General features: G+C 48.6%; 1 protein-coding gene across 2 annotated transcripts in view; it reads right to left on the bottom strand.

The window, feature by feature from the left end:
• The window catches only part of LOC138569537 (uncharacterized), a 1,144,950-nt gene that overhangs the window by 587,788 nt on the left and 544,901 nt on the right, over nucleotides 1-12,261 (bottom strand). For both annotated transcript variants that reach the window (XM_069647595.1, XM_069647596.1), the window contains exon 6: nucleotides 8,000-8,160. In XM_069647595.1, the coding sequence (XP_069503696.1) occupies nucleotides 8,000-8,160 (161 nt within the window). The remainder of the gene's footprint in view (nucleotides 1-7,999; nucleotides 8,161-12,261) is intronic.

Below are 12,261 nucleotides of genomic sequence, written 5' to 3'. Positions count from 1 at the left end.
CCCCCTCCGCGTTGATGTCAACCATGATGTCCAACCAGGTCCTCTTCCATCCTTCCTTGTCGGTGCACGGTCGTCTGAAGAGGGCATCATAATGCCCCAGGACTTGCTCCACCAGGATGCCAACTTCTCTGGCTGAGAAGCAGACAGCCCTCTGCCTCTCTGGCTGGGGGTTGCCAGTGGTCTCAGATGGTGTTTGCCCCGACATGGCAACCCCTGAGGCAGGTGTGGGTGGGCAACTGGGTCCTGGGGCTGGGCTGTGGAGCGATGGAACACCAGTCAGGAGTCTTCTGTTCCAGCAGGGGTGGTCGCAGCAACTGGACACCTGCAGATGGCTGATGTGCAGGCATCAAATAGCAGGGCACGTGGCCAGCAGGCAGGCAGCAGCACATGGCTCGTGGAAGGCGGCTCAGGGCTCTGGGGGGCAGGAACATGGCCTTCTGGGCAGTAGCGTGGTCTTCCGTGTGTTGTCATGTAGCCAGCTTGATAAAGAGTGAATCCGAATGTGAAAAATACAGTGTGTAATTCGAGGAAAGGGGCTTAGCGCGTAAGTGACGTGACGCACGCGGGCATTTCCCTCGGTTACGGGTTAAAGGTGAACGTGGGCCAGCAGTTCGTTGTACGTGTTTTTCATGGAGACCGTCACGTCTGTTTACTCTTCTGGATTCACACGTGATTACTTCACAGTGTTTGAAGTTCGTACCTCTTCTTTTGGCGGGGTGTTGCCTACGCGCACAAGCGCATGTTTTTCTTTTTCTTTTCCATGCAACGCAGATGGTGAGTCGCGCACACTATTTTTCCCACTGTGGTTCCCCCTGTGCATTGCGTACCTTTTTTGAGGTCATAGTAGCCAGCGTATTCCACGCGTACGTGTTTTTTGTGTCCCTGGGTGCCACAAAGTATTGCGGGAGGTTTTGTATTTTTATGTTTTTTTTTCATTTCTTTTTAATTTTCCTCTTTTGAATTATTGTTTTTTTTTAGACAGTGCCCGAGCGTTGCGTTACCCATCATTTTTCCCCAGGAGTCACAGACAGCCTTGCAGGAGCACAGGGGTACCTATTCCATCTAGTACCCTGCCCCCTTCAACCAAATTGCCCAGGACAATTGGTGAGTGCACCTCCCATCGGCTATTTAACATCTGTGCCATGGTTGGGAGGCCACCAAAGGGTAAGGGCGGCAAAGTTGGGCATCCTCCCAAGGGTGTGCGTGGTCGGGCACATGGGCGTGGAGACAAGGGGGGGACAGGGAGCCCAGGGGGAAGAGGCAGGGGTGCCCCACTGGGGCAGGATGCCCAGCCACCTGCTGGTGCAGACATGCCACCACCCATGGCGGCTCCTGGAGATGCAGCTGTTGCATCACAACCTGACGCCCATATGACCCATCAGCAACTTTCATCTGCTGTCATGGGTCCACCAGTGGTGGTAGCTGCAGGTGCAGCTGTGGGGACCACCACCCGGGCTCGGGGTCGGGCATCGCCTGTTGCTTTGCATGATGAGGACTCCCAGGACGATTACCATCTTGCCAGGAGGTGCGGGTCAAGTGTGTCCAGTGTACTGTGACCGGGGCACACATATCTGGGGCAGTTATGACATCTTCTGCCCCAAGCAGCCTGGTGGTGGTAACTGCATGGGCAGATGCAGCCAACACCACCCGACAGTGAGTCAGACCCAAGCAAGACCTTCCGTTCTCATTCCAACAACCACTCCCTTGGTCCAGTCCACCAGCGCCACTGCCCCCACTGATCAGGGCCACATTGGTCACTCAGGGTCAGTACCACTACCCACACAGCTCTGGCCTCCAGCATGTCGAGGAAGAAGCCTTTCGGGAAGCAGGAACTGGACTTCCTTGTGGACTACGTGTTGGCACACAAACGCGATATGCTTGTGGGCCCACATTGCCATCCAACGCCTACCCAGCGTTGGGTCCACTGGCAGCATATTGCGGATGGTGTAACAGCCATGGGATTCCAGGTGCGCACTGCTCAGGACTGCTACAAGCGTTGGAATGACCTCCGACGCTGTGCAAAACAAAAGCGTGCCTCCAATTATGCCATTTCTCAGGTGACTGGTGGTGGGCCACCACCAGAGGAGAATGAACTCACTCAGCACGAGGAGATCGCTGCAGAGTTCATCCAGGCAGAACAAATCCGTGGAGTGGGAGATAGGATGGATATGATGCATAGTCCGGTGAGTATTGATGCATGTTACTCAATGACATGTGTGTTTGGCGTGTGACCCTCCCAGCTACAACTTGGGTCCTTCCTTTCATCAATCTCCCTCTCTACCTGTGGTGTTCACCAGGGGTTTGACATCTCGGCCTGGCTTTTCAAACAGCACTTGGCAGCTCTCCCCTACTGCATTCACATTTTCTGCTACAACTTCCAGTGCTATGCTGATGACACAACTCATTTTCAGGCCGCCCTCGGCCACCTCTTCTCCCTCCCTTATTTCTGATTGCCTCATTGCTATTTGAAATTGGTGTATTGCCAACGATCTCTGTCTAAAATGCCAGCAAGACTGACATCCTCCTCATCGGTACACCTTCACCATCCTTTCCCCTCACTCTCTGGCCGACCTCCCTTGGCCCTCCTCCTACCCCCACCTGCAAGGCCAACAACCTCGGGGTCACCTTTGACTCCACACATTCCTTCTCCGCATACATTTCTGACGTCTCTTGAGATTTTAACTTCTTGCTTAACCTCCTCAGGGGTACTCTGCCTTTCCTCTCGTTCACCTACAAGCTCACTGTCTCTCAAGCTCTGGTTGTCTCAAGGTTGGTCTACTGTGACAGCCTCTTTCAAAATTCTACCTGCCTCCACTCTCCGCCCTCTACCACTAATCCAGTACAGGACTGCAAGACTTTTCCTTGGCCTCAAGCCCTGGGATCCTATCCAGCTCTGAAATCCCTTCATTGGCTACCAGTGGATGCAAGGATTACATTTGAAACCCTCTGTATTGTGCACAAGGATTTCTGGGGCCTGGGTCCAATATACCTTCAACTATCCCTCTGCCAATACCTCCCCTCTCGAGTCCTTTACTCCTCTACCTCACACTCCCTCCGGGTCAGTCGTTTATCGAAGAAAAAAGCTGGGGGCAGATCTGTGTCTACGGCTGGGACCTCCCTTTGGAACAGCCTACCTGCCACGTTGAAACTTGAGGAGAAACATCTCTGCTTCTGGAAGCACCTCAAGACCTTCCTATTTGCTCCTACATTAGCCCCTCTTCTCCCCAGCTGAACTGTTTTCTCTCTTGGCACTGTGCACCTGGACACCCTATGCCCTTCTGGCCCAGGTACCTGCTCACCCTGCCTCCCTGCTGCACTGCCTCCCTGCTGCCATTGCAATGGGTCCTGTATGTGTACCCATACAGTCCCCCACTCTTCTTCTGCACTTATCAGATTTGCCCTATCCCAATGATCTTGCACTTGCCACTTGCTGGCTGCACTACCACCTTTTCAATACCTATTCTATCATAAGACTTAATTTTCATTCTTTAGTCTCATCTGTTCGGCACTTTCCACTTCTCCCCCTTCCAGGGACTTTACCCCTTTTTCCCTTCACCATGCACTTGCGTGTTCTCAATGTCACTGTGCCCAGTAAGATTGTTGTTTTCATTTTCTTTTCTCCCTTGTTCCCCTCCCTTTGCTTGGTTGCGCTCTGAGCCACTTGTGTACGAGGGCAATCTTCATGAGATGTCATATACATCCTTTGTCCTTGGTGCAGTGTGTCTCACTCTGACTGTGCTGATGGCAGTGGCTCCCCATGCACTTGTGTGCAGAATCATGCTCCATGTGCATTCCATGTATGCCCCTAGGTGTCCTTGTACGCCTACTCATTGTAGTACGTCTCCAGGATGATCCAAGTGTCATATTATTTGGACAGCCATTTCATGCTCATTGTGGGTCTGTGTGTCATCACGCACGACTTTAGGGTGTCCACATCTGTGTCGTGCCCATGGCTCCCCCTGTTACAGGCCCCCTGCCTCTGTTCAACTGGTGTTGTGTCTTCTGCATGCATGGGTGTACTACTGATGGTTCCTCATCTGTCCTTCATCATGTCCACTTCTCATCTGTGGTAGTGACTTTTGACTGACGACATGCAATAGACGCATGCGAACACTGTCTGCCAATGCACAGTTCTGCGGTGAACCTTTCATTGCCATGCTGCCTCCCTGATATTCCCCAGAGGGTGGGGGTTTCACGGTATCCATGCTAAATAGTGCATGCCATTTGCACATGATGGCTGCAATTGCCCTTACACTGCCGTCATGTTTGGAGATTGAGGTCACTACATACATGTTAATGTTGGAAGTTGAGGGGGTACACATGCACTGCACCACACACACCCACTCCTGTGCCAAGTTCAGCCCTTCAACATGCCAACACAATACTGCTGTGTGATAGTGACCTGGCATGTATGTACCCATGTCCCTCCTTTCACTGTATAGAAACGCACTAGCGTAGGTGCCTCCTGTGACACATGTACTCTGCATAGTCGATGGTTGTTGAGTGCTGCACGCGAACATGCATGTTACATGTGTCATGGTGTGTTTGGTTTGATTGCCAGCTGTGGCTATTTGTGTATTCCCCCATGCTTATGCTATGTGCCATTGCTTTGTTGCCATCTCTCATTTCTGCCTTGGATATGTGCCTGCTAGAAGTTGTGTGTGATGCAGGTGATGTGCAACATGCAATACATGTGTTGGCTTCACATTTTGCATACATCCTTTTCTGCTTTCGGGATACCCTTGCATTGCAATGCCACTGGATGCATGTTGGGGTTTGAGTTGCGTGTGACATGTCTGCTTCATGTGTTGGCTATCAATGTTGTGATCTGTATGTGTGTGGTATGTGCTACTGACATGCATGTTCATGTTTCTTTTGTTTATGTTGCAGGTGATGACGCACTGGAGGCAGAGGATGAAGATGTCATCCCAGACACAGTGGTCAGTTCACATCAACAACCAGGCACCAGTGGTGGTCGTGGAGTGGCCGCCCACGAGGACCCACTAGTGGCCCAGGCCATCGTGTCCAGAGCTGACTCTGAGTCAGGCTCTGATGGTTCCTCTGACCACTATGTTGAGCCGGATCTGCATCATGATGTGTTGTCGCCGGTAAGTGATCCTGCGTTGGATGATCTTCTGCCCGTGACACCTGCAGGAGGGGGCCAGGCGGGGTTGGAATGTCAGCCTGTGGTGGTTACGGGTGCAGGGTCACACTCCACACCAGTAGTTGGCCATGTTCCTGGGGCATCAGGTTGACAGAGGGATGCAGTCCAGCAGCCGCGGGCGGCGCCAACCCAGCAAGGACCACGGTTCCTTGGCCCCGGCAGGTGTAGTGTCCGGCAACCACCCGGGCGCCACCGGGGTCAACTGAGTGGGAGCATGCCATCTATGCCATGGCACAGCAACAGGGGGGAGCAGTTGAGATGATGGCTCAAGGTATGGAAAGAGTGGGCCGTTCCATCCTCCCCCCTGAAAGGCAGGTGGGGCTCCAGCAGCAGGCTACGCGGTCCACGTGCCACTCACTCGGGCTGGGCATGGCGGCCTCTGACAGGGCGCACCGGGCTGAAATGGTGGCTCTGCGTCAAGCACTTGCTGCTCAGGGAGAGACACACTGTGAGGCCCTGAGGGTGGAACACCGATCCGTCTGATCTACTATGGGTGCGCTCATGATCGGTAAGAGTAGGCGGGCAGAAGACAGGATGGAGCGGCTTGAAAGAACCATCTCAGCTGAACTCCATGCAAGCCGGGAGGTGCTCCATTTGACATGTGAGGGCATGCAGGCAGAACTCTGTCTTACACGTGAGTCCTTGCAGGAGGAAGCACGTGTGACACGTGAGGTAATGCATGCAGACCTACGTGTCATTGCCATGCAGGACCTGGCTTACCAGACCCGCATGCTTGCTGCCGCTGAGGGGCAAGCCACGGATAGGCGTGGTCAGGCAACTGTGCCACATCCACCTTCTGATTTCCATCCAGAGGTTGACAATGATAACCTATCTCCCACATAGGTCGGGCCGTGCAGGTGCTGAGCCCATTGAGTTTTTTTTTTATCTCAACATCTACACATGTGGGTGTTGAGGTGCACCCTGTACCTCCCCCCTCGTGGGTGTCCTCCCCACCCCCCAGGTCGTATTTGTGCGTGTGCGTGTGTTTTGACATGCGCGGGTTTTCCCTAGTCGATTCCATGAATACGTGTTGTTCACTAGCGTGTGGGCATTGCGTATGTTTCCCAGCAGTACTTCCCACGTTACGCCTACATTTTCACGCGTTGTTCCCCATTCCCCGTGTTCCGCCCCCTTTTTAGGTGTGTGCGCGAGAAGTTCTGCGCTTTCACTGTTCCTATCGCGCACACGTTTAGAAAGTCGCAGTGACGTGTAAGGTAAGCGCGGATTTGGCGCACATCCCAGTAAAAACACGCGCATGGCCTTCCATGAATCGCACACGTGCAATTCGCACGCGTGTGCTAGCTTTTTCACGCTTGCGCCACTAATTGCGACACACAATTATTCCATGAATTACCCTGAAAATGTGGACATTAGTGATTTGCCATAGCGTAAAGCTGAATGCCTACGTCCTTTTAGTGTTCACTGACAGTACAAAAGATGAAATGAGACTTTTGTTTAGCTCTGAAAGCAGTTGATAACCGCATGTGCTGCCTTATGAATTTACCCCCCAAAAAATAAACTGAATGATAATACTGTATCAATATGAAATGTTCAATAATGTCACATTATATAAATGTAGTAAATGCGAGAGTATGTGATACATCTATCTATATATATAAAAGTGAAAATGTATGGGTTTGTGGCTTCGCGTATGTTCCCTACACAATTCCACACTGTTTCACCAATCTGCACCAAAATCTACACAGTCACCTGTTAGGACCGTCCGGACATTACTGGCTGCATGACATTTGGAAAACCCACCCCTTTCCCTGGATTTCAGCAAAAGTCTCTGGGTTTGTGGTTTAGTGGCTTTGCGTATGTTCACTATACAATTCCACACCGTTTCACCAATCTGCATGAAATTGTGCACAGTCACTTGGGTTTGTGGCAGGATTTGTGGGTTTGGGGCTTGGCGACGCGTTGTTCCTTATACAATTCCACGCTGTTTTACCAATCTGCACCACATTTGGCACAGTCACCTGTTAGGACCCTCCGGACATTACTGGCTACATGACATTTTGCCACCCCACCCCTCTCTGGGATTTCACCAGAGGTTTGTGGCTTTGTGGCTTAGAGAAGCGTTGTTCCCTATACAATTCCACACCGTTTTATCAATCTGCACCAAATTTTGCATACCTGTTGGGACCTTCCAGACATTACTGGCTACATGACATTTGGACACCCCACCCCTTTACCTGGATTTCAGCTAAGTCAAAAAAATGTGTGGGCTGCCAACAAAGTTGTAAACCATGTTCACCGGGAAGGGAAACAAAACATTTTGCTTCTCGACCGGTCCCAACATGAGGAATATAAAAATTCGAGGTGCAGACCCTAGGAGGTACGGTTGCCAAGATATTTGCACTGCGATGCACCGCAATGAACTGCACCACGCCAAGGTGAGGCGACAATTGGGGAGACAGCACAGATGGTCCCAGTACGCAGCAACACACCAACTCTCGCCTCCCCCAACCTCTGCTGCGGGGTATGTCAGCCAGCCACACACGTCCATTATCAGTGCAGTTTACGTCAGGGTGCTAAGCACATCAAGGGATAAGCAAATCGGAACAGCAAACTACAGGATCAGTGTTATAATGTCTGTCTACAGTACTAGTAGTCTATGCAATTTGCAAAACATCAATAAACACAATCCTAGTAACCAATCAATTGGGAAGCAACCTTTAAAAGTGAAATACACCAAACACTGACCTGCATATGTAAAACATTAGGTCATATAGTTACAGGCAAATACCCTTTTTTTATCTAGACAAAATAAACAACTTTTACACTGCTAAAACAAGTAGATCAGTAAGTGAAAAACAGCTTCAGTGTGCATACCTGAATTTTGAAGTTGAGTTGAGAAGCTCCAAGTTAAGCAAATTCAACTGATTTTTCTCCTGTTCATTCAGCTCAGCGCCCCCCTGGCGTGCAGACATTAAAAAGGTTTGTAGAATACGGCGTTGAGGAGTATCCAGGTTCTGATCCCCCTGGTTTAATTCCTGGAACAAAAAGTGTGATCTTGAATGAAAGAATAGAAGCACCTTGCGCGGGACCCTAAAACAAAAAGCATGACCTGGTATGCTTGCCGTGGTTTGATCTTTCAGATGGGAACATTTCAAGTCAACTGTTCGCCATGGGTTTTCTTTCACTAAAGAAACACACATTGGGAAATCCATCCGTTTTGGCTTTTGTGTAGGCATTAGATAGGAATTCGGCAGGCAATGCCATCATGTGACACTATTTTCCAGCTGTTGCCAATGTATGGCTAGTAAGCACCATGATTGTGAGGTCTCGCTAAGGGAGTGGGCAGGCGACAGAACTTCTGTACTCTGAGTAACTAAGGAAACAATGCCATGCTTGGCAAATGTGGGAGTAGCATATCCTCACTATTGTAAGGTATGGTCCCATATGTGAAGGTGTGATCCTCAGATGTCATATGCACTCTCAAAAGCCCCACTATAGTAATCATTTGCAAGGTAATATAGCCCATATTTATGTTACAGCCCCATATATCCAAGTGCTGCTAACATATATGAAGTGCTATCTCAAATGCTCCATTTGCCTAGTACTCTAATCAGATGTAGGGTATAGGCCCACATGTCTAGGTGCTGCCAGCGTATGCCAAATGCTGCTTCAAATGCCCAATAAAGCCATAATTTGACATGTGTAATCATTCTATGCAAGGCATACCCAAAGTTTCCGGGATTCTGTCATAATACACCAAGTGCGGCCTCAAATGCCCCAATAATGCCATCATTATCCCTTTAATATAGTCTTCATATGTAAAGTATAGCGTACCTGTCCATGTGCTTATATCATAAGGCAAATGCAGTCTCAAATGCCCCAATAATGGCATAATATGCCTAGTAATATAGTCAAGATATGTAAGATATAGTCCCACATGCCCAGGCGCTGCCATCATATGGCAAACAAAGTCACAAATGATCCAACACTGTCATCAAATTCCCAGTATACTGTAGTCCCTATTTATAAAACATACACCCCAAATGTGTGCCTTTTGTGGAAGCAGGTTTGTTTAGTGCCCAATTGAGCTCAGTCGTTGGGTTCAAGTACAAGGGGCAACTGCGTGGCTCGTGGTAACCCCAAAACCGTAGACTGAGTAGAGTATGTAGCACCAGCTCTACGCACTATACCCAAATTAAATATTTATGTTTCCAGTAATTGTCAAGTCTATTAATAACACAATTTGTGATGTTCTTAGTCCATCAATGTATTCTTTCCAAATGTATTCCTCATTGAACAGCCAACATGTGTTTCGACTAACGTCTTTCTCAAGGCTGAGAAATAAATTGTGCCCATCATTTTTGGACACAAGCAAAACAGACAGGGTCAGAATGGCTAAAAACAAAAGGATTTCACAAATGTGGAACATGCAGCATGTGTAAACATGCACACAAAGACTGCACGAAATACAGATACAAAGACGATTCCGAGATTCAAGTTAAAGAATTCATTAACTGCAGGACCACTTATGTTGTTTATGCCATCATTTGCATTTGCAACAAACTATATATAGGGAGCACTATTCACAGCTCCCCGCACGCGCATAAGAGAACATCTATCGAATCTTGGAAGCCAAGATCCACAACTGCCATTGGCAGGAATGTCCTCAACTGCATGACAAAAAAGACCTTAGGTTCATAGGTTTGATGAAAGCAATCATGTTGTATGTATATGTTTTAGTTTGTCGTCAATATGGATGATACTAAGAATACTTTGCTAACGAATATGCCTGACCAGGCACCTTGTTTAAAATGACATTACAGCTTAGGGAAGAGATGTAACAAACTTTGTTGAAAGTCAAGAGACTCTAAAGAGAAGCAGTTGTTGGTTACAACCTCTTCATTTATGATTCATTTATGATTCTGGTGTGGAGAATTTTGGGAACAAGCATTACCACAAAGTACAATTGTAGTAGTAGGAGTTTACCCTGGCAGGTGTAAGAAACTCATGGTGGCAACAGTACAGACAGACACATGTGATCAAAGTTCAAGGGTGTTTATTAAACTGTATGAATGGGTGAGAAAAATGCCTAGTCTAAACATAAATCTAAGATGAGAGCAAGCTACGACCATCAAATAATAATAAGGCAGTCCTTGGGGCATCTTGTCAAATAAAAAGGGGCTTATTCTAAAAATACCTATTGCCAATCCTTACAGCTAAATTACAAAATAGTGTGGAGTAATGTTCACCAGAAAAGAAAGAAGTGTTCACAAAACGATAAGTCAGGATGGCATGGCTGGGATCTCCCTTCCCCACGTTTTAAGCATGGGACAAGGTGGGACCTCTGAGCACAGCACACTCATTGGCCTCTCCAGCACGAGGAACAGAATTCCATTCAACGATACCAGGACCTTTAGGGGCCAAGTCTCTTTTCTACAAAGTCTCTTGCCTGGCCTGCTGGATCAAAATAACAAACAAACAAAAGTTCCTTCATTGATCTTGCACATTGGGTGATTGCTGTTCGCCCCTTGGATCTCCTTCCGCCGGGCTCTGATCCTTCTTACAATGTGGGCCTCCCTCCATCAGGTTCACTACAGCCTTTCACTCTGAATATCAACACAATTTTCTCAGGTATATCATGCTTCACTCTGATTCGCAGGCCTCCCTCAAACGGTTTCACACTTGCCAATTTTCACAGTTCACTTTGCTTTTTCACGATGTGGGATTTACTCCTCTCAGCTTTTCCCTTGGCATCCCTCCGTTGCATTCACATAGCCATCTTTAACACAGTTCATGATTTACTCATCTCATCAGAAAGCAGGGTACCCTTCCCCTAGCTTTCTCTTGGCAACGGGTCAGAGACTTTCGATTTTACAAGGGATTTGACGTGACCCTTGTAGGACCACTCTGACACTTCACACCGCCCTCTCCTAGGGCCTTCTGGTACTTGTAGTTTCAACACAAAAGAAAGGGGGCAAGTCAGAGTCCTCCTGCAGCACCTGACCACTCTGCAGCTTGCCCTTCTCTGGGTTCTCCCAAAAGTTCAAACATACACAAGTTCTCTGTTCACAAAATCCTTGCATTCATATAATGTTGCCGATTGCAACCTTGGGCTCAACACAGTTCGGTTTGCTATCAGCTTTCTTGACCCACCGGCTGTGCTGAACCTGTTGAATTGTCTTGCTTCTTGAGTTAAGGACGATACCACGGTAGCCAGCATGCCTCCCCGCCTGTGCAATCAATCCGGGAAGCCCCTGTGCACTGTTGACATCTGTTACTCCACATGTCAGCTGTAAATCCCGGTCTTATGTTTCGTTTGTCAGAGGCTTTGCGGGTCTGGGTTGAAAAGGGCAAGGGCAATTCCCTCATTGTCGTTCTTTCTTCTTCGTTTGAACTGCCGTCCTGGAATAACTGCTTCCTCGTGTGGTTGGCCTTGCTCATAGTGTGCTCTTGTGCTATGCCTTCTATCCCTGTGGGGAAGGTGAAGGGCGGTCAGGTGTGTGTGGTTATTGTCAATTGCTTGACTGTGCCTGACACTTGTGTTGGGATATGTCAGGTACACAGCTCTGCTGTTAGTCCGTTGTCTGTTACGCTGTAAGAAAGGGAGTTTCTACGTATCCTACAGGGTAAGGATGGGGAAAAGGTGTCATAAGGAAGGGGATACCGCACCTTGCCCTTTGGTGTCCCATTTCCACTCCCCGAAGACCCCTCATCCAGGTAATCCTCCCCCACTGGTCCACCCCCAGGAACTGGACCAATAGCGATGGCTGTGTCCTGGCCACCTGGATGACAGATCTCTGGGGACTAGCGGGTGAGACACCTTCAAGTTTCTCACACAGGAGAGTAAACCAGGAAAGGGATCAATTGTAGTTAGTCCTGGCAGGCGAGTGGACCAGGAATGAAGCAGATGATTTAAAGTACTGTGATTGTGGTAAAAATGTGTGGTGGAAGAGGAAGTGTTAATTTCATTACCTTGTCTTGATGAACTGTTACATTTCAGTAAGTGTGTCCTTTGAAGAAGAAGTCATTATAGAAAGTGATTATTGAACCATCCTAACTAAATTGTTTCTCTTGAAGAAGACATATGATGTGTTAACAATTGCTTGGGTTTTGAAAAGAGAACATTAGCACTGATT

This window comes from Ambystoma mexicanum, chromosome 2q (assembly GCF_040938575.1).
Source record: "Ambystoma mexicanum isolate Mex_15411 chromosome 2q, UKY_AmexF1_1, whole genome shotgun sequence".
In the NCBI taxonomy this organism is placed as follows: Eukaryota; Metazoa; Chordata; class Amphibia; order Caudata; family Ambystomatidae; genus Ambystoma; species Ambystoma mexicanum.
This window is presented reverse-complemented; position numbering and strand designations above follow the sequence as displayed.